General features: G+C 52.0%; 1 protein-coding gene and 1 pseudogene across 1 annotated transcript; one reads left to right on the top strand and one right to left on the bottom strand.

The window, feature by feature from the left end:
• The first annotated feature begins 7047 nt into the window (after positions 1 to 7047).
• LOC109446794 (small ribosomal subunit protein eS27-like pseudogene) lies at positions 7048 to 7324 on the top strand (annotated as a pseudogene).
• A 5384-nt stretch (positions 7325 to 12708) lies between these two features.
• Positions 12709 to 20955, bottom strand: KCNA10 (potassium voltage-gated channel subfamily A member 10). Its single transcript, XM_019730567.3, has 2 exons — positions 20761 to 20955; positions 12709 to 14456 (listed from the first exon to the last, which is right to left on the bottom strand). Exon 2 carries the CDS (start codon positions 14397 to 14399, stop codon positions 12864 to 12866), a length of 1536 nt encoding a protein of 511 aa, XP_019586126.3. The 5' UTR covers positions 14400 to 14456; positions 20761 to 20955; the 3' UTR covers positions 12709 to 12863.
• Positions 20956 to 22111: the final 1156 nt, after the last annotated feature.

Here is a 22111-nt window from a genome sequence, read left to right on the forward strand (position 1 = left end):
AGGGTTCAGGCTGCAGTCTGTGGTGACTTGAGGAGCCGGGGGGGTTGGGGCAGAGGTTTCCATCGAACGTTCTAGGACTTCGAGCACAGTGGGCAGCGGGCCTTGATGGCTGAGGCTCACAGGGTCAGGGAGGTGAGCGTGGGAGGAGTAAGTGCTGGCATTGGGAGACTTCTCTAAGCCTCGCTTTTCTTATCTAGAACCAATACTGTCTGTTTGCCAAGAATGAGACAGAACTGGGCCATTTTCATTATTTTTAGGCTTCTTGTAGGTTAAAAAAAAAAAAAGTGCCAAACAAGCTCACACAAATGGTGTTATATTCCAATGGTTTATGCTTAACAACTTGTACTTGAAGAATCCAGATCTCAACTGGAGATAATGTAGAAAGTCTAAATACGACAACTTCCCTAAATGGGAAACTTGGACCAAATGGTCCCCCACTGCACCCACTCGGGCCCACACCGGGCCCACCTGGCCCAGGGGCCATCCCTCTCCTGAAAGTGACCATACAGTGAGGCAGCTTCCTCCTGGGACTAACAGGGTGTGGGCAGCCCCACATTCTGCTCTGCCTGGAATGTTCTCTACACTCCAGCCCCTTTGATGGCTTTAATTGTCTTTCAAATTTCATCTCAGTCCAAATCTCTTCCCGATGCTCCTGGGGTGGGGTGGTGCTGTCCTCTGTGCCCCCACTCTCCTCAGTGTCATGCTTTGTATTCTAACACTTATTTCCTTGTCTGTCTCCATCAGGGACTGTGGGCTCCCCGAGGACACACACTGCTCTTCTCATTCTGATACCTTGGGTGCCTAACTCATGGAATGTCCCCATCAAGTACTGTTGAAGGAAGGAAGGAATGAATGAATGAATGAATGAATGAATGATTCCATCAGCGAGGTCCTCAAGAATCACACCGCTTGCTGCTGCTGTGCTTTTTCCTTTTCCCCCACCTCCACCTCATTCCCGCTCTGCATCTTCTCCCTCCCATTCCTGAGCCTGGAACACTCCCAGTCCTTTGCTGTTTCTGGGGAATGGCTCAGTGCATGTGAAAGAGAAGGTGGCCAAGCCGCCTCCAGGGTTTTCAGATTCTACCAAGAGGCCCACTTTGGGCTCTGCACCAGGCCCAGATCTCTGTGGGGCCTGTGAGAGGATGAAGGAGTCTTGGGAGGGGCCGTCAGCACATTTGCTATTTGCTTGTGAAGAGGGGCAACCTGGAGGCCAGTGGGAGCAGGGCCGGGCTGACCCACTGCCTGGTCTCCCACCATCTCTGCCTGCTGATGAGAACCAGGGCAGGGAGAGGGCAGCTGAGGAAGCCTCGTGGCCACTCATATCCACCCGCCGTGCATTTGCTGCCATGTGCCTGCTGCCATGTGCCTGCTGCCACGGCCGGCCGCATCCAACACACTGCAGGGCTGGCCTCTGGGCCTGGCTCATGCCCTTCTCTTTCCCTGCTATGCCCTTTCCGCTCTCTGCAGCCTGGGACCTGCTCCTCATCCTTCCAGACCAGCTTATGTGGTGTCCTCTGGGGTGACATCCCTCTCCACCCGACTCCCATCTTCCCACTTCCGACTTGCTGAATTTATCCTGTTGTAGTGACTCACTGGTTGGTCTCTCTGCTGAGTCTCCGACAGATAGCACCTGAGTCTTTTCTCTGACTCCTTAGCACCCAGGGGAGTTCCTGGCACACCGTGGAGGCTGAGCAAGTGCCAGAGAGGGGCTTATGTTGGTGCCAGGAGCGGGCAAATCTCTGCCTGGCTGGCAGGAATCATGAATGCTGAGAAACGTGAGCTCACAAAGACATGAGTATACACACACAGACACACACGTACACCGATAGACACAGACACACATGCACACACAAACACGCATGCGTACACAGCACCTCTCCCTAGAGTACCTGCCCAGGCCAGTGCCCCTTCCTGCCCCTGCTGGCCTCAGGCAGGGTCCTCAGGCCCTACAGCCCCATTTCTACTTCCGTTCCTTCCTTGTCACTCAATTTTCCTGCCAGTTCTTCTCACGCTAATTAGAGGAAGCACTCGGCCAAAGGAAGCTTGGAAAAGGAGCCTTTGAAATGGAAATGTTGTGACAAAATGATGGATTGTTTTCTGAGCTGCACAGTTTGTTTCTTGCTTGCAGCAGAAGGGAGAATATAGCTGAGACGGGAGTGGTAGAGGTTGCCCCCTGTCAGAAAGCCCTGGACAGCCAGAAAGGCAAGGGAAAAGAGCAGGAAGCAGGGAGTGGGAATGTGAGTAAGGGACGTGGCCTGGCTACTGCCCAGTAGCCCTGGTCATGGCTGGGGGCCCAGAGTGGCCAGGGCATGCTCAGTTTCCTGCTGAGGGACATCTGGTCTGTCCTTCTGTCATGGTCACATCCAGCCCCCTGCAGGGCTGGCCTCTGGGCCTTTGCTCATGCCCATCCCTTTGTCTGAGGCCCCTTTCCACTTTTTCTCACCTGTGAATTGCTTCAAGGCCTACTTAAGGGTTACCTCTTCTGAGAAGACCCCGACTGCACATGACCACCACTTCACCCAAAGCCTCCAAACCACAGGAGTACTCGCTAGCTGACCCCCGGCCCCTTGGTTTACTGGGGACTAATTAGAATTGTCAGCGGTCTTATTTATTAAAAAGCATGTTTTGAGTGCCTACTGTATGAAGCACTGTTCTATGCTTTGTGCATCAGTGAACACAGCAGATGGACCCCTCCAGCCTCATGGAGTTCTGTGGGGGCCACAGATAATGGAGATAATGAATGTGTAAGCCGTGTAGCATAGCAGATGGTTTTAAGTGTCTGGGAAAAAGCCGAGGGGGTGAAGATGACTGAGAATGATGTGACATTTATGCTTTAAAATGAAGTGGGAAGGTAGGCTTCACAAGAAGGTGAATTTGAGCAAAGACGTGACAGAGAGTAAGGCATGCAGATATTAGGGAGGGATGCATTATGGGTAGAAAGAACAGTGTGTGAAGATTAATCAGCACTTAATACATAGAAGTTACCAGCAGGTAAATATGGATATGTTAATTTATGCCTCTTATCTTTCTAATGAGATGACCCCATCTTTGAGGGCAGATGTCACAGTTCAATCATTTTTGTATCCTTCACAGCATTTAGTATTTCACAGAGTAAATTGTTTGGTGGATGTATGTTGAATGAATACACAAACTCGGAACCGTCCTCTAAGCTCCTCAACAGGGCAAGGGCTGCCGGGACTCAGCTTTTGTCCTGGAGCGCCCTCTAGTGTCCCAATCTCAAATGCCAGCTTTGTACACCTTGTTTTATATCTGCAACTTTCCTCTCCCCATCCCAGGTCCCCAGGGCAGTGGCCAACCAAACAATAGAATTTACTAAGTGACTACTGTGCACAAGGCACAGTACCAGCTTCTGCAGGAGGCACAGATACAGGAGACGTGGTGTCTTCCCTCAAACCCCTCACTCACCAGACCTCTCTCTGGCTAGCCTTTTCCTTCTCAGTGCCCTTCTGCTGTCCTCCCTCGCTGATTTTTCTGGCTTGTCTGTAATACCAGAATTACAGTTTGGGCTATAGTTGACCAGGCGACGGTGTGCCTGTAGTGTGTACCCAAGGGGCTTGGGGACAGGCCATTAGCCCTTCTGGATCAGTGGAACAGCCAGCCCTTCACCCCAAAGAGTTCTGGGGAGCTTGGAAAGCAGCCAGAATCTGGTGCCCTAGACACCCCGTGCAGTTTCAGGGCTGGGGCTGGGGCTGGTTAAGATGCAGACCAAAGTTGTCTCCCCATTCTGGCTGGTGGAATTTTGCCTCCTTTTCAGAGACTGCTCATGGCCCCGCCACCTCCTCTGAGCTGGCGGCCTTGGTTTCCTCAGCGCCAATGCTGATGCTCCATCTGTAGATTCTGAGCCTCCCCCACTTTTGTCCTTGCCGTCTCCTCTGGCTCCAGCCACGAAACTTGAGAGCCCCTTTCTTTCCCAGGGCTCCGTTTAGCACTGAGACCAGAATAACTGTGTCCTTGGAGCTTTATTTTTAGGGCCTGTGAGAGGGAACAAGGAACCTCTGGAGACAGACCTGTCCTGTGCTGAGGACTGTGGTGGGCGGGTGCCAAACACACGTCCCACAGCTCTGAACTGTGGCCTGGGGCATCCTGCAAACCCAGCCCCAAATCTCATCCACTGTCCCCATACCAGCTCCCTGGAGGGCTTTTCTCATTGAGAGAGTGTCATTCACAAGCAGAAAAGTGCACTGTGGGCAGACCGGCCATCCAAATGCCTAAGCCTGTGTCCCTGGGATTCCCTGAGTCTCTTTGGTGGCCAATCTCTCAGCCTCTGCTCCTGAGACAGTGATACCCCAAGCTGAAGGGACGCTTGGGCCAGAGCTCCAGTACTGGTACCTGTGGCCCTTGTGGGTTTGGATAACATGCAATAAGCAGAGACTCTCCAAACACTTTCCTGAGTCCACACATTTCCAGAGATACCCAGGAGCAGTTAGGGAAAGAATGGACTGGGATCTGGGAAGCTTCAGAAATCATTGTCTTTGGCCTGAGAGTCAGGCAAATGGACCCACTGACAGACTGGTACAGGAGGTGCCATGCTGATGTTCTGGTTACTTGCTGGCAGCTGGGCTGTGGGCTTGGCCTGGATTCTGAGGATTTATTTAGACCCAGGAGGGAGAGGAAAGGCTTTCTACTTCCCGGGGCCTGCTCTCTGGCGAAGACCACTGGGCATTTGTGTGTGTGTCTCTCAGGCCCCTTTCTCTCCTCTGAACACTCCAACTTCCGTGTCTTCTTCCTCGTCTCCAGTGGGATGTTAGTCAGCTCGGGCTGCCATGAAAAATACCATTGACTGGGTGGTTTAAACAACAGACATTTATTTCTCGCCGTTCTGGAGGCTGGAAGCTCCAGATCGAGGCATCAGTAGGGTTGGTTTCTCCCGAGCCCTCTTTCCTTGGGTTACAGACGGCCTCCTTCTCGCTGCGTCCTCATATGGCCTTTCCTCTGTGCCCGCGTATCCCTGGTGTCTCTTCTTCCTAAGGACATATGGGATTAGGGCCTCACCTTTATGAGCTCATTTAACCTTAATTGCCTCTTTAAAGACCCTGGCTCCAAATCCAGTCACAGTGGGGGCTAGGGATTGACCATAGGGATTTTTGAGGGACATAATGTAGTCCTGCATCCTCGGAGGGATGTTCTCCTCTCCCCATGGTGTCTGCCAGCCCCACACCAACCTGCTGCTCCCCAGGCCTTTCCCTTCCAGCCCTGAGAAGTAGCCCCTCCCCCAGAGCTAAAGCTGCCCTGACCTTCTCGGCACCCCCCCAGCTCATTCTGGGACTGTCAGACCCTGAAGGGTGCAGGTACCTGGTGGGATCCAGCACGTCTTCCCAACAGTGATAGAGGGTCACCGGAAAATCACCTACCCTGCTGGAGGTACCTGAGCTAGAGAGGTAAAAAAGGGAGACACAGGGGAATATAGTCTTTCCCACACAGCTGGCTGCCCTGGCCTGAGGGCTGGGCGACAAACATGCAGGGCATTTTCTTGGGCCTTGTCAAAGTGAATGCTCTCTCTTTCTCTCCCATCAAATACTATTCACGGAGTCCACCGAGCACTAGGTACTAAAGCCACCATGGTGAGCAACCCACGACCAGAGCTGTGTAGGGGCGAGCCTTATCAGGAGCTTTATTATGGTGAGACCTACCAGGAAGGGCCACATGTCCAAAACATTCTGTCCCATTGTTCTCTCAGCTGACTGCCGTGTCCTAAGCAAGCTGCTCATTCTGACATCAAACGCCACTGCCAGATTGTTTCTTATACCACTGATTGTCCTAGTTTTTAGTCCAGAAGGTATGATGCCCATTCAGCTTGTGTTTCTGAGCCCTTGACATGGGGCAGGGATATGAATGGAGGAAAGGGAAGCAGGTGCTGGAACCATCTGCCTAGGACCATCCCCCCGCCCCCGCGCGCTCTGCTGCTCTAGATGGCTCTTCGGACTTCCCAGTCTCTGGACAACCTACGTAGCTCCCCCTCCCCCCATGAGATGTGACCCGTATAGTCCCAGCAGGGTTCGCTGGACGATCAGAGAGCTGAAGCCAGAGGGCAGCAGAGAGCTGGGGACTGCTAGGATGGGGGCGTTGCTGTGAGCTGGCTGCAACGTAGGCTCAGCAGGGCCCCGGGGCCCAAACTGGATTGGCTGGGGGAGAGACTGGCGCCTTTCGGAGGATTGGCCCTTGAGGCTTTTGGCAGCTTTGACTGTCTCTTTAGGTCCATTGCTGGTGTTAAAAACAAGACAACAGGCCCCAAATAAAGTTGCTTATGGGGCGCCCCACCTCAAATATACTGGGCATACACCTAGCACTGGGTACTAAAGCCACCATGGTGAGCAAGGTGACTTAATTACAGTTTTGGTTCTCCGAGAAATGGAATCTTAAACCCATCCATCCGGACTCACCTGATCAGACTAGAGAATCTGCCTGACCCCTGTCATTTCATGAAGGGAAGGAACTTTGCAATAACCAACCCGCTTTTTTTCTATCATAACTTCCTTATTCCCACTCGCTTCTGCCTATAAGTCTCTCATTTTGTACAGCTCCTTGGGGCTCCTTTCTAGCGATCGGATGCTGCTCGATTTGAATCGATTTTTGCTCACACAAACTCTTAAAATGTTGACTATGCCTCAGTTTATCTTTTAACAGTTTGCAGCCCCCCATGTCTAAGGCCCTGGAGCCGAGGACTCTCACATCGGGCCCCCTGGCCCCTGCAGGGGATGTCGGGGGGGTGGGAGGGACCTTAAAAGCAAGGACTTCTTTCCTTGGTGAAACAGGACCTGATCCTCCAGGGTGGGCTTTCAGAGGCTCTCTCATCGGACAGCAGAGGTTGCATCTCACAGGCGAGTCACCGCCTTTTCGGGGGTCTCTAGTAATCGCTACTGCCCTCCCCACATGGTCCGGTGAAGGGTGCTGCTCCTGTTAACTCTGTGACCCAAGTATGGGTACACGACGCTAGTGCACGGGGCTGCCCGGGATGACTCAAAGGGGAGTATGCAAGAGTGACATGTACGGAGAGATCTTTTTGGGCTGGGCTTGCGAAAGAGTAACATGCCTCTGGCTAGACATTTACTACATCCGTCCTTGGAAGAGGAAAAGGAAAAACATAGAAAGTCCAAATTCTTATTTTCTGGATGTAAAATGCCCAGGTAGCTACAAGATGGCCATGGTTTTCCGCCACGCTCCCACAGTGGTTCTTTGTGTAGGTTGTTTGACAGTGTTGTGCCCGCCGATAAGAGGAAAGGCGAGACTCACAGAAGGGTGTTCGTTTAGAACAGGGGTGTCCAAACTTTTTTCAACGTTTTTCACCAAGGGCCATATGCGGTAAAATATACAAACAGCCGGGCCACTCACTCGAGGTGAAGTACGTATTGCCTCACCTGGTTTATTTAAGTAAACTAAATATATTTTTGGAATTTGCTGCGGGCCAATAAGAAATGGATCGCGGGCCGCAGTTGGCCCGCCAGCTGCAGTTTGGACTCCCCTGGTTTAGAAGAAAGCAATGCTAATGAGCCACACAACTTCCTGAATTTGTTATATCACAGAAAGCCCTATGGATTCAGTAATTCTAGTTCATGTACAAAAGTGATGTAATTTTGTAAGTACACAACAGTGTGATCTCTCCTGTTTTGGTGTCATTTTTTCAATACAGTTTTAATTACAGGCAAAAAAAGAAAAGTGACAGGTACCCAGGTGGTCAGGTTTGAGAGCTATCATGGTGACCCACTCAGTCTTCTGGCTGATTTCTTTATAACAGCTACCAGCTGTATTAGTTTTCTATTGCTGTAGCAACAAATTACCACAAACGCAGTGGCCTGAAGCAAGGCAAATTTATTATCTCAGCAGGGCTGCATTCTTTCCGGGGGCCCTCGGGGAGAATCTATTTCATTGCCTTCCCCTGTTTCCACAGGCTGCCCACATTCTGAGGCTCCGACCTCTGCGTCCATTGGCATCATCTCCCATCTCTGAGCTCCTGCCTCCCTCTTATAGGCCCCTTGTGATGACCTTGGGCCCATGCCCATCACCCAGGGTCATCTCCACTTCAAGGTCCTTAATGTAATCCCATCTGCAAAGTTCCTTCGTCCAGGCTAAGGTAACATATTCAAAGGTTTTGGGGATTAGGATGTAGACATCTTGGGGGGGGGGGGGGCTATTCTGCCTCTCACATCAACTTATTGCCCTTTGCTCTGAAGCTCACATCCAGACAGTTTCCCTCCTTGAGGTCTAGATGGAAGAGAGGGGGGCCCTAGTCGGGGTGGGGGCTTCCCTCCACCTGCCCGAGACCCTCCCCTTGGATAACGACACCAAGAATCGTCTTCCTTCAGCACACACCTTGCCCTCATCCTCAGTGGGTGACCTTTCTCTAGGTCTGCTGCAGGACAAGGCCATTAGAATCCCATCCAGTACCCCCAACATCGGTACCCCTCCCTCCAAACCATAGCAGGATGATCTCCTTAACATACTCAGAGAGCCGAGGACTGAGGCTAAGACATCACGGTCAGACATGTGTCCCCACATGTGTCCCCACCCCGCGCCCCAATCCCACGCCTTGCCCACCAAGCCTCACTATCTTCTTTATTGAGAATGGTTTCTACAAATGGAAGGGAAGTATTTGGCTTACAGATGTGTAAGTTGGAGAGAGCGCACACTGTGTGGGAAGAGAAAAAAGGAACGACCTCCAAAACCTGCAACTGCTGATGACAGGAGGGTCCCTGCAAGGTCCTGGTTGAGCCTTAAGGTGACGGCAGCTCTAGCTAATACCTTGATTGCAGCCTCATGAGAAACCCTGAGTCAGGGCCCGGAGAAGCTGCCTGGATTCCTGACCCACAGAAACTGTGAGATAATAATTGCGTGTTGTCTTAAGCTGCTAAGTTTCAGGGTAATTTGTTATGTGGCAATAGATAGCTAATGCACGCTGTAAAGTCTCATTCAACACTAAAGAATCACAGTGTCATCACACTTTTAATTTATAACTGAACATCGACTCTGTGTGGGGCACATAGTATCAGGGTTCTGAGGCTTTGGTGATGAGCCAGGCAAGACCCCCCACTCCAGGAGCTCACAGTAGAGGGAGCAGGCAGACGAGGCACAGGTAAGGTGAGATCGGAACCAGCTTCATGGAGGAAGGGGTGTGTGGAGGGACGGAGAGGATTTCAAAAGGCAGAAATAAGGTGAGGGTATTGCATGGGGGAAGGATCAGAGGTGACATGTTTTCCAACAAGTGACACTGAGCTGACCACAGAGGAGAAAAGTTTGGACCGATTTGGCTCCTGTCTTCTGGATGGGGTTAGCACTAGGCAAAATTGGAGGGTGCGTGCATCTCCACACAGCTTCCTAGCAACAGTGACAGAACAGAATCGTCAGGTGATCGTGGGATCTGTGGCGTACGGGAGGTGGGGTTGGAGTAAGGACTCCACAACCTCTACCTGCCTCCCAGGCTCAGCCATGGTGGTTCTCCTGAGGCAGCATTGTGCGGAGAGGTGGCTTGAGGCAGAGGAGAAAAACATTGAGACGGGCAGCCAAGCCTCTGAGTTCGAATCCTGGCTCAGCCACTTGCTAGCTGTAGCATCTTAGGCAAGTTACTAGACTGCTCTGTGACTGCATTCCCTCGTCTATAAGACCGGGCTCATAGTAGGTTCTACCTTATAGGGTGTCATGAGCCTTAGCGTGTCATTTACACTGAGCATCTTGGAATAGTGCAGGGCATGCAATAGACGTAAGTTATTGTCTCTTTTCAAGGGACACGATGTGATCTTTGCATCATCTCTCTTTCTTTCTGTTACTCTTTTCCTTCCTTCATTGGCTGAGCACCTGCTATGCACCAGACACTGGGCTGAGATTATAGCATCAAAAAGGCACAGCCACGGCTCTTGAACGGTTTACCACCTGCTGGGGAGTTCTTATCCTAGGCGTCAGCTACCTCCAACCCATTTTGTACAGCATGTTTTACCTTTGCTAAGGAATTTCACATATTATCTCATTTAATTTCCACAATAATCTTGGGAGCTTGGAGTTGTTTATTATTATGCTATATTTTTACGTGTTATTTCTCTTAGCAATAAGACAGGACAGTGGTGGTGGGAAGGAGGGGGCTCAGCCATGGCCCTTCTGGTTCAGAAGAGCAGAAGATCCACCCAAAATTCCTAATGAGGTTCGCTGTCACTCTCTCCCCATGCATCTGACAGACACCTCAGCAACGGGGAGTGAAATAGCATTCATTATCTGGTGACATTTCGCAGGCGGCATTTTACCTCCGCTTCCCCTGAGATGCAATAACAAAAGTTTGTCTGATCTTCCCTTTCCCCATCTCCCCAGCTCCCTACCACCCCCTGTTCTTTTTCATCTCTGCATTTGAGGGCAGACTTCTCCTGTCTGTCGGATGTGCGACACACTGGTCTCTGGGGAGATCAGGGTGGCTTTCTTCCTCCAGCTTCAAAGGGCCTTTGGAGTACTCCACTCCAGGGGTGAATGCATTTTATTTTTTAGGAGGCTGGAATCAGCTGCGGAGGGGGGCAGGGGCACCTTGGGTGTCTCCTTCCCTTCCATTTCCAGGACCTACTAAGGAGGGAATAGGGGGTAAAGGGTGGGCATGGAGAAAGGGCTGGGGTGGGCCTTGTTCCTGGGGGAGGGACCACACTCTTTCCTTGGCAGCTGCAGTGGAGGTGGCCTGAGCAGGTTCCCCTGGGAACAGAGATCTGCTGAGGTGGAGTCAGGCTGGGTCAGGGCATGGTCTCGGCAGAGTCAAGGCACGAAGGAGAAGTCCAAACTGCCTCGGGAGATGGGACTTCCAGGATGCTTGTTGAGGAGGGCTGCCTTTTGTGGGCTCAGATATTTCCCTGGAAATCTCGTGAAGGGGTCTGAGACAAGGCCTTCGGAGTGGGGGTTTCAGAGGAGGGTTCTGCTCTCCTTGCCCTCCTCTAAGCCTCTACCAGGGAGAGCAGCCCCAGGGCAACGGACTGGGAGCATGCAGGGTCTCTAGGCCAGGCCTCCCCCATGCCCCTCCACCAGCTGCAACCCAGGCCTCAGAGCCTACCCCGTAACGCCGTCAAGGGTCCCCTGCACTCATACCTCCCCTTAAGGAGTGTCTGGCCTTAGCCTGTAGGTCTAGGGTTTAGGGGACAGTAAGGGTGAGGGGGAATGAAATCTCACCAGGCCTGTAGAGTGGCTTATTTTGATCTCTTTAGGGTAATTGGAAGGGAGCGCTTGAAGGGACAATTCATTAAGTCAACAAATATTTATTGAGTACCTACGATGTGCAGTGATAGGCCCTGGGAATGTAGCAGTGGACCAGACAGAGAAAAGTCCCTATCTTTTGGATGGAACATTTTTGTGAGGAATTATAGACCAGCAATTAGGTACATAGTTGATTATATATGTGCGTGCATATATATACATATGCATATATACTGGGAGTGCCAAAAAATGTATACACATGACTTGTATTCATCCTTTGGTGTCAGTATATATCGGGTATTACAATTTTAATACATTTTTTTTCCTTTCTTAAAATGTGTATACATTGTTTTGGCACCCTCTGTATTTTTGTTTGGTTTGGTTTGGTTAGATGAAGCTAGGCTGTGCCCTGGGGCTGTCACGCTCCATGCCCTTTGGCTCATGGGGCATAAAGTCCATCCAGCGGAGGAAAGCATAGAAGGGAGATGGACACAGGTGACGAGAGCTTTGAAGGTGATGTTTGAGTCCCCAGACTCAGGGGGCCTACCATCTGCTCTCCTCCTGCATTCCTCAATCATGTGAGCCGATGCTACCTGCTACCCCAAAGCATCTGCCTAACATATTCCTGTACCAGCTGGTGTATCCTCAGACAGCATCTGAGCAAGTCGTGGGGAAGGGACTTCGTCCAGAGCAGAGTGCGAGCTGGGCAGTGCCATCAGGAGATGAGCTGCTGACCAAGCTGGGATAGCAGGACAGGGGAGCCTGTGGGAGCAGTGTCTGGGACAGCAGTGGCTCCACACCACATGGGCAGCTCTGTGCCTGGGAGGTGGTCCCCGAGGTCCTGCAGAGCCTTCCCAGGCTGTGAGGAGATGAGGCGAGCCCCCAGAAAAGCGTGCTCCTGCCCAGAGGTTTGCTGCCTGGATCCTCGGAAAGACGAAGCCCTCAAGCCCCGCTCTCCCTCCCCACCCTGTTCCATCACATCTACGAGTGGAAACAGCACTAGACTAGTAGGTAGGAGATTTGGGTCCCACCATTGACTGGGTCACTGTTTCTGGGTGACCTTAGGTAAGTGGCTGTCCTGTAGTTTGTTCAGCTGCACGATTATTATGGGAATAATTATCAAGTCTCTTCTACTAGTTATTCTGAGAGGCAGTGAGATAATGTAGGGGGGAAAGCTTTGGAAAATTGATGCAATGCCACACAAGGGTAAGGTATTATTATTAAACAATTCTGAGCTCTTATTCATTGCTCATAGCAATCCCTGGCCTTTTAATGTGCTTCTTCTAAGGGAGACCAACGCCAGTGAGTGCTTCTTCATGTCTAATGTGAAAAATGAATCACCCGTGAAGTTGTTAAAATGCAGATTCTGAGTCAGTGCGTCCGGGCTGGGCCTGGATTGTGCAGCTCCTCGCTCGGAGGTGATGCCGATCCCGCTGGTCTTGGGGACCACAGGTGAGTCGCAAGAACCTGAACTACCCCCTCACAGGAAAGGACAGCCACGTCTTCCTATAGTCAGGTGAGAGGAAACAGCTTAGAGAATAGAGCAGGAGTAGGAGTTTATTAAAACAGCTTGCAGGCAACGACGGCCTGTTGGTCACAAAAGATAAATTTTGGTCTTTGGAAACAGGGAGCAACGGCTGCAGTGGGAGGGGGAGAGAGACAGAGACACAGGAAGCCAAGAAGCCCTGGACAGATCACTTCCGGGACTTCTCTGCACAGCAGCCACCATTGGTCTTATTAAGAGAGTCGATGCTACCCGCTCTTGACTCCGTACTTTTGAGGATTCTGTTGATTTCTCGTGGGATGTTTTGCTTCTCCTCATTCTCAGTCTCCCGATGGTAGAAGTAGTTAAAGTTGGAGACAATGACAGGCACAGGGAGGGCAATGGTAAGCACCCCTGCAATGGCACACAGAATGCCCACAATCTTGCCCCCTGCGGTGGTCGGGCACATGTCGCCGTAGCCCACAGTTGTCATGGTGACCACCGCCCACCAGAAGCCATCAGGAATGCTGGAGAAATGGGACTCGGGCTCGTCCACCTCGGCAAAGTAGACGGCGCTGGAGAAGAGGATGACGCCGACGAAGAGGAAGAAGATGAGCAGCCCCAGCTCCTGCATGGACGCCTTCAGCGTCTGCCCCAGGATCTGCAGCCCCTTGGAATGGCGGGAGAGCTTGAAGATGCGGAAGACCCGCACCAGCCGGATGATCCTCAGGGTGGCCAGCGACATGTTCTGCTGGGCGCTCGGCTCCGTCTCCTGGACCAGCTCTGTGATGACGGTTGCAAAGTAGGGGATGATGGAGATGATGTCAATGATATTCATGATGTTTCTGAAGAAGCCGGTCTTGCTGGGGCAGACCACGAACCGCAGCACCAGCTCGAAGGTGAACCACACGATGCAGGTGGACTCCACCATGAAGAAAGGGTCCGTGAACATGGTGTGGGTGAGGACGGTCCTGCTCGCGTTCAGGCTGGGGTCTCGCATCACCTTCAGCTCTCTGTCGTCCCGGAACTCAGGGAGTGTCTCCAGGCAGAAGATCGTGATGGAGACGATCACCACCAACACGGAGACCGTGGCCACGCCACGGGCAGCACTGGAGCTCTCGGGGTACTCGAAGAGGAGCCAGAACTGCCGGTGGAAGTCATTGGTGGGGAGCGGTGTTTCCGGGTCTTTGAGGAAGCCTTCATCCTCCCGGAACTGGTCCAGAGCCTCGGCCCCTAGCTCATAGAAGGAGATCTCATCAGCAAAGACGTCAATGGGGACATTGGCCGGGCGCCTGATTTTCCCGCCAGATTGGTAATAATATAGAATTCCATCAAAACTGGGCCGGTTCCTGTCGAAGAAATACTCGTTTCTCATGGAGTCGAAGAACTGCATCCTCTTCTCCCGGTCTCCCAGAAGGGTCTCTGGGAACTGATTGAGGGTTCTAAGCTGGGTCTCGAACCTCAGCCCAGCAATGTTGATGATGACCCGCTGGTTTCCTTCACTCATGACCCCTGGCTCAGGCCCTGGGGAATGGATGAAGTCTCCTGGGAGCTTGGAGAAGGCCGTCTCGTGGTTGGTGCTATCGCTGATGAGGACACCCCAGTTGGAGAAGGGGCTGCTCCCAGGCTGGCCGTTTCGGCTGCTTGGGTCGAAGTCTGTGGCGTAGTCTTGTGGTTCCTGGATTTCGTCTGAGTTATCAAAATTGACCAGAGCGACCTCCATTTCTTTCCAGCCACACACATCCATTCTAGGGGAGTCGGGGAAGAAGCATGAAGACCTTCAGCCTTCCCTGCTTGCTGTGAGCTGTGGAGAAGAAGTTTGTTTATACACGTAAGGTACACCATTGGATAAAGAACTGATTGATGTTTAACTTGAGAAAGGAAACTCATGGGTGTTTTGGCAACATTGAGATCAACTTGCACCCCCCTGGGTCTTCACACACTAACTGGAGAAATGGCAAAGAAGGAGGCTGGCCGAGAGGGGAAAACTTCCTCCAGCCAAAAGAGGTCTCTGTACACGACGGCAGATAGAGGCCGCAATGAAAGAGGACGCTAGCGTTTCTTAATAATGAAACATATACTTTTGTATTTGCGTGAAGTCCTCCAGTGTACCCAACACTTTTCCACACCCCGTCTCCTCCTTCACTCCTTTATTTTCTCTCACACTTGACAGCCAGTCCTTCACATATCCTTTTGGTTATATCTTCAAAATATGTCTAGGTTTCAACCATTTCTCATCACCTCTACCACTGCCTCTTGGACCAGGTGGTGGGGTGGCTATGGATACGTGAACGCAATTGATTCTGTTGGGAAGGAAAAACAAGAGGATGGAGGCTGGGTGGGCACAAGTGTTTCCTCCAGCAGTAAGCTATCCGTGCCTTAGCCCCTCCTTTCTAGGAATCCTAGGCTTCTTGTGAGGGTAATTAAATGAGATAGCATATGTAAAGTGCCTGTCGGAAAGATTATTAAATTATACCTATTGTTTGCCAATCTTCCCACATAACAGGAACTTTAGAAGCCAACAGACACTGGTATTTTTTTTTTTTTTTGGCCTGAGTCCAAGATGTTTATGGGGAATGATTTCATTAAAACAAATCATTTTAGGCAGTGGGAAGTAATTGTGTGTGTGTGTGCGTGTGTTGGGGTGGGGTTAAGAGGAATGGGTTTGGATCTCCACAAACAGACTAAGAATCTTTCCTCAGAGTCACTCAAGCTTTGAGTTCAACTCAAGAACACTGACGCCAGGCAGGCTGGGGATGAGAGTGGGAGGAGGTCAAATCTGCAGTGGTCACAGCCTTGGGAGCAGTTTCACGGACAGATGACAAGGGTGGCCTGCAGTGGACAGCGCTGTAGTCTTTTCAAAGCGATTTTGCATCCACATTCGCTTATCTCACGATTAAATGACGATAATTGTGTGAGCCAAGATTGGAGCTGGTTTTTCCCAGGCTGCCCTCCTCTGTCTCACGTTGGTCCCTGGGAGGCGAGGGACACTCTGGGTAGGGTGGGACACTCCAGTGGGGGTGGAGCTGCGGGCTGAGGTATTGAGGGTCGTCACCCATCGCGCTGGGCAGGGTCCTGGAGCCTGCACGGCTTGCAGAGTGTGGGGTCCTTGATGGCTTTCCCTGGGTCCTACATCTTTTCCTCTGCCCAGTATGCTAAGGCTTCGATAAAATTATCAGTACTCAAGGATGAAATCCTCTCCGTAGTTGACCATCATATTCAAGAATCTTCTACAGTGTCTGATTCCACCCATAAGCTGTGCTTGCCTGGCACAGTGCCAAGACAGCACATGGGGTTAAAATAACCTCTTTTCCCCTCCAAACATACTTGTGTTTTACTCCCTCTAGGTCACTATTTATGCAGGTCCTGCCACCTGCATGCCTACTTCTCACCTCACCTGGAGATGAAGCTTTCCCTAGGACACCAGGTAAAGGTGTTCCTGCCTTCCTTTGAACTCCCTAGACAAGGTTTTGGCACAATAATATTTGATCCGTGTCTCAGCTCCCCAGAGCTTTGTCGTTTTTGTACATGGGGGCAGGCTGGTCCACTCATGGTACCAGTGCATCTTATACCTGCCCCTCTCTGACTTTTACTCGCTGCCCTTCCCCCAAAGTCAGACAGACTTGGGTTTGAATCTCATTTCTGTGCTCACTGGGTATGTGGCCTTGGACCAATCACCACCTCTGTGAACTTTACTTTCTCCCTCTTTAAATGGGTCTAATAGTACCTTCCCTCGGGGTTCTTGGGGGAAGAAGGAAGTAATGTATGTTGTGACTAGTGTGCCTGGCACACAGCAAGCATTCCAGATGGAGCCGCTATCATTTCCGTCTGTCCTGGGAGGCCTCCTCTGGCCACCTGGTGTAGTCCACAGTGACCCCAACTGCCTGCCACGCTCTGCAGCACTTCATGTTTGCCGCACGTGGCTTTGTGGTGCTGGTGGTCTCGTCCCCGTCTAGACAAGGCACTTCCTGCACACAGGGCCTTGTGGAGGCTCAGCCCTCTGCCTCTCCCAGAGCAGATGTCACTCAGAAGTCTGTGGGAGCGCCAGGCTGTGGGTCTGGCCTCTCAAGGTCGGAGAACTGCACTGAGTGTCAGTGTCCTGGGCCCCGGAGCGCCCCCTATGGCCTCTCTCATGCTCACCTTTGGTTGCTTCCCAAGCCTGACACCTTCGGTGAGCTCGTAGCTGTCTCTGAGTCAGAGGATGGCTGAAAGAAGTCATCCTACAGACAACCGTGTGCACTGCGACCCAGGCCTGGAGAGCCCCAGGGACAGGGACACACAGCTGCACGGAGGGTGAGCTCAGATGTCACAGGGCTGGCAGCAGGTGGGGGAAAGAGAAGGTGGGCAGGTGGGGCTGGCATAGGGTGGGTTCCCACTGCCCATTGTTGAGTGAAGAAGAGAACCGTGGCTGAAAGTCGATGCTTGCAGCTGCATAGGGCCGGACAGAAGAGGGCGCTGTGGTTCTACTGACTCCAATGCCTGATCCACTCTGCGTAGATGACCCCACAGGGCCCCTTCTTTCCATCTGGGGTGCCGCCTCTCATCCACACTGTTCTTCACTCAGCCAGGCCTCAAGTCTCACGGACTCACCCTCCATGGTAGCTCTCTTGTCCACCTCTTCCGGGTCTCAGCCAGGCCCTCAGTCCAAGCCCCATCTCTTCCCTCATCCTGAATTACTGGACCAGCCTCAGGGGCCCAAAGGATATAGATTCTGTTCCTCTGTGACTTCCCAGTGGTTGGGATGTTGTTACCACACCCTTCAGAGGCCTCAGTTTCCCCGACTGGGGAATAGTAAGATGCAGTCTTATAGCTCTTTCATGGTGGGGAGGTGACCACAAGTACCCAGCTCTCTCAGCCTTCCTGGGCAGAAGACAAGGGTGGACATGGCAGCCTTGGAGGCACCAGACAGGTAGCGCTCAAAGCCACGAGCAGCATTCTGCCAGGAGGCCTGAACTTGATGAGAACGTGAAGGCAGCCAGACGGCTGGGGTGGGGTCTGCCGAAATCAGCCCTTAGTGAATTTGTAGCAGACTCCATCCTAGTTAAGAGCTCAGGCTCTGGGGCAGATGGGAGTGCCTGGACACTTAGTGTCTGTGTGACCCAGAATCAATGGCCTTACTAGGACCTGCCTCATAAATGTGTAGTGAGGAAGTGACACCACAAAGAAAGTACACAGCAGGTGTTAGGTGCTCAGCAAATGCTGGTAGCTTGTAGCAGCGGGGCCACGGGGCAGCAATTGGGGTGGGATGGCCGTTTCTTCATTCCCTCTCCCGGCACTGGTAAATTGTGAGTGTCACATCCATGCTAGTACAGCAGGCTGGCCCTTTCAGAGGCTGCTCCTGCTTAGGCTAAGCCTGCTTGGATGCCTGGGGACAGATGTCCCTGGGGCCATTGGAGGCCAGGGACAGCTTGTATTGCCTGTACTCTAAGCACCTCTACCTGTCCTGTCCACTCCAGTCTCTTACACTCAGGTTGGCCAAGCATTTCCACACAGGATTTGAGCCTCACCACGGCCGCTAAGGTAGCTAGGGGGCATTACCTGCTAGGGGTCATTCCTCATTTAACACATGAGGAAACGGAAGTAGAAAGGTACATGCCCGTCCAAAGGTCCTTCAATCACTCAGTTATGAAGTTGTGAATCAAACCCAAGTTTTCTCGTTTCGAAACCAACATTCTTTCCGGCGTCCTTTTGTCCCACAATCGAAGATTCACCACCGTGTGTGACCTATTCTCATTCATCCGGGGACTGTGCCCAGGACACGTACACACATGGAGACACAGATACACACATGGCCACACATACACAGTCACACACACATACACACCGCACCATACACAGACCTCCCCCCACACACACATTAACACAATGATGTGTGCCTTTTCATACAAATAGTCACACACGCATACTTGCTGCACATAAATTACCCAACACATAGATGGACATGTACTCGTGTGCAAATCTGTGGAGACACACGAGTGGGCTGCCGTGCATAAACTTGCAGCTCCAGTAACTGCCCACGTTCACAGATGATTCTGGCATGCCCTGACCGCCTTCCCCCACCCCCCCATCTTGTCTGTCTGCCTCTTGGAACAGGAGAATGTTCTGTTACTTGGAGCAATTGAAAGAAGACAAGGAGGGTTGGCAGGGGCTCTGGAAGCCCGTCACATGGGACTCTTCCTCATTAGAGTGAGGTGGGCACTGCGGGGGCAGTCTGTCTCTCTCCTTGCATGGACTGCTCAAGGACAGAGCTGTCGTCCTGAAGAGACACAATGATACGGGCAACAGCTTTCCTTTACAACCTGAGCAGCAGCAGCAGCAGCAGCAGTGATGGTGAAAAGAAAGATCACAGGGTAATTCCTTCCAGCAGGAAGATCAGGGCTTACGATTTAACCACAGCAATTAACCATGGAGGCGGGGATGGAGCTCCCTCCCAGCACTCGGGAAATGCTTTTGCCCTGGAAGTCAGCTGGGACACAGGACTTGTGGGCCTGTTCCTGGGCTTCTAGATTTTGAGCACTGTCAGGGTCTCATATTGCCGTCTGTTTGCCTTGTTACAGTGGTTACAAGCATGGACTCTGGAGCCGGCAGCCCTAGGTTTCCAACTAGCTCTGTGCAAGCCATTTAATCTCTGTACCTCAGTTTCTTCACTTGTAAAATGGGGAGACTACTTATATCTTAGGGCTGTTGAGATAGTTAAAGGAGTGAATGTTTGTAAAACCCTTAGGACAGCACCAGACACCTGGGGAGTGCTACATAAAGGTGGGCTACAGTCTGTTTAGGAGCCCGGGTCTGGCTGCCACAGAAATAGCTGCCTTGCTGGCCTGAGTTTGAGAGCATAACTGGGGCCTTCCTTTGGTGCCCCTGTGATTGTCTGAGCTCACATTGTCCTCTCTGTCCTCCTTCTCTGTCTGTGCCTCAGTCTGGTTCTCTGTTCAGGGAAAGGCCTCCTGCCCAACCTTCACACCCCATGAGTTTCCCAATCCCGTGGGACCTGGCTCCAGGAGGTCCCATCTTCCTGCCCCTGCGCTCCCATCTTCTTCCAGTGCCAGCCTGTTCAGACCTCACCTCTTGCCTGGATTGCTGCCATGGCCTCCCCATGTGGTTACCAGGCGCTCCTGACCACAGCCAGGTGGTTTCAGGGACCCCTGCATAAAGCTCCAGCGATTCCTCCACACCCAGATCAAAGCCTGGCACTGGGTGTGCCCTTTTTGTCCCATGCTGTGGTGGGACCCCAGCCTCATCTAGTCTCTGCAGCCAATTCTGGGGTATCTGCCACATGTGATACCCTTCAGGGGACTGGGGGAGAAGAACCAGCACGGCCGTGCTCCACGTGGCCGTCACCTACTTCTTTCCCCTCATCGTCCTTTCCCGTACAGGCAGACCCGGGCTGGGGAAGCAGGGCCTGTGCCTCAGTCAACATCGAACAAAATAGTGCCCAATGCCAGCCTCTCTTCTATTGGCACTTACGTCCCATCAAGCAGTGGGGCTCTGGGCCTCCTTTAATCCCAAGAAGACTCCAGAATTTCTGGACCAGAAATGGGCATAGTGGGTGGGGATCTGGGGACAGATATGCTTTCTTCTGGTGCAAAGACAAGGCCCAGGCTCAGGTGGGGCATTGAGACGAGTATTTTAGAAGTTACATGAGCAACGAATGTGGCCATAAGAATCGCATGTCTCCCTAACCGCATACTACCAACCGAGTTAATCTGGGCAACTCATGCTTGTTGCCACGCCCAGAAGGCGGGAGCAGAGCTTCAGCCAGGAGAATAGACGATGGCTTCTGTGGCATTTTGTCGGGCGCCTTAGGCAGCTTTCACTGCCCATCCCAACCCACATGGGCAGAAGCCTGCCACCCCACCATGGGTGCTTCATTTCATTAGCTCGTGCCTTTGTGTACCCATCAATGAATTCTTTAACAAATTTTTACAGAGGTTCTTCTAGGAGCAAGGCAACATACTAGGGACTGCGGTGATCCAAAGATCCAAATCTCCCCAGAGTGATGTAGGAACTCGAGGAGAAAGATGGTTGGGGTCCTTCGCGATGGTGGTTAAGATCCAGCTGCAGAGATTGAAGTGTGGGTCAAAGAGAAAATGTGGGCATGAACTCACCAGCAGGAGCAGTGGACGAGAAGGTGTCTCTGGGTCGGCTTGTGTGGGCCTCGGTGCTCTGGCTGGGCCGGCTCCCCACAGCCCCTGTGCTAGGCTCGGGGCAGACAGGAGGACTGGCAGGAAGGAGCGTGCCAGCTGATGCTTGGGATTCAGAAATCCTATCCTTCTGTGAAACAGGATCACCCTTCTGAAGGAAGCCCGAGAGAGAGGATCCAGTCAGGGTGTGTGGGCAGGTACAGGTGCCGGTGCAGGGGAACACGAGCAGAGTGAACTCAGCAGAGGACAGCCCTCTACCTTCACGGCTGAAAGTGCACACATCAGATACTGACCCAGATGCTGAATTAGCTGCTGACCTAGGAGACAGTTCCTAAAAGCTGGCGATCGCGTGTAGGCACCGAAGGTGGTGGTGGTGGGTTTTTGTCTCCCATCATTACCCCCAGTTTTTAGGAGACCTTTCCCATAAGTAGGTGATTAAGTCTGGTTTTGTTGGGCTGCTCAGTGACTGACCCCTGGCACTGAGGTTCTTAGGACGTGGCCCTCGCCTCTGTCTGGGCTCTCCCCACCACCTGCCTATGTGAAGGGGCAGGGTAAGGGTACAGCTGAGGGCTTTCTTCAGTCTCATTGGACCTGTGGGGACAGAAGCTTGGCGTGACCCACTGGGGACAGGGCCCTTTCTCCAACTCCATCCAGACCCCCTTCAGGCTCCCTGGGAAGTCCATGGCCTTGGAGAGCTAGTGTCAGGGAGGACTCCCTCCACAGAGAGAGGACCCCTCGTTCCCACAGGGGCCTCCCCTGTACTCTCTGCGCTCACCATCCTGAGGGGCTCTATTTGGAGAGGCAGAGAGTTGCAATAAAACTACATTGGTGTTGTTTTACACCATTTACTAGTTGGTCACCTTGAGAATATCCCTTAATATCTCTGAGGAAACACAGCACCATGGTTCAACACAAGCTCTGGAGCCAATTGCCTGGGTCCAAATCCAGGCTCAGCTCTATGCTGTGTGACCTTGGGCAAATTACCTAACCTCTCTGAGTCTCTATTTCCTCATCTATAACATGGGGATGAGAATAATAGTACATCCTTCACAGGGTTGCTGTGAGGTTTAGCTGAATTAGTACCTACGTATAAAACATTTAGAATAATGTCTGGCATGGGGAAATGGCTGCTGGAAATTAGGGCTTTTACTTTCTGAGGTCCATGGATGCACAATGCCTTTACTCCACAAAGGCCTCTACTGGTGGGTATTTTGGTCCATCCTGGGAAAATAAATTTTTTTGCTGTTTCTCATGGAGACCTGGCGAGGCAGCCTGTAGGCATGATGGGGTGATGAGGGTCACAGCTAAAGAATAC

Source organism: Rhinolophus sinicus, chromosome 7 (genome assembly GCF_057876585.1).
Source record: "Rhinolophus sinicus isolate RSI-liver-muscle chromosome 7, RSI-T2T, whole genome shotgun sequence".
NCBI lineage: Eukaryota > Metazoa > Chordata > Mammalia > Chiroptera > Rhinolophidae > Rhinolophus > Rhinolophus sinicus.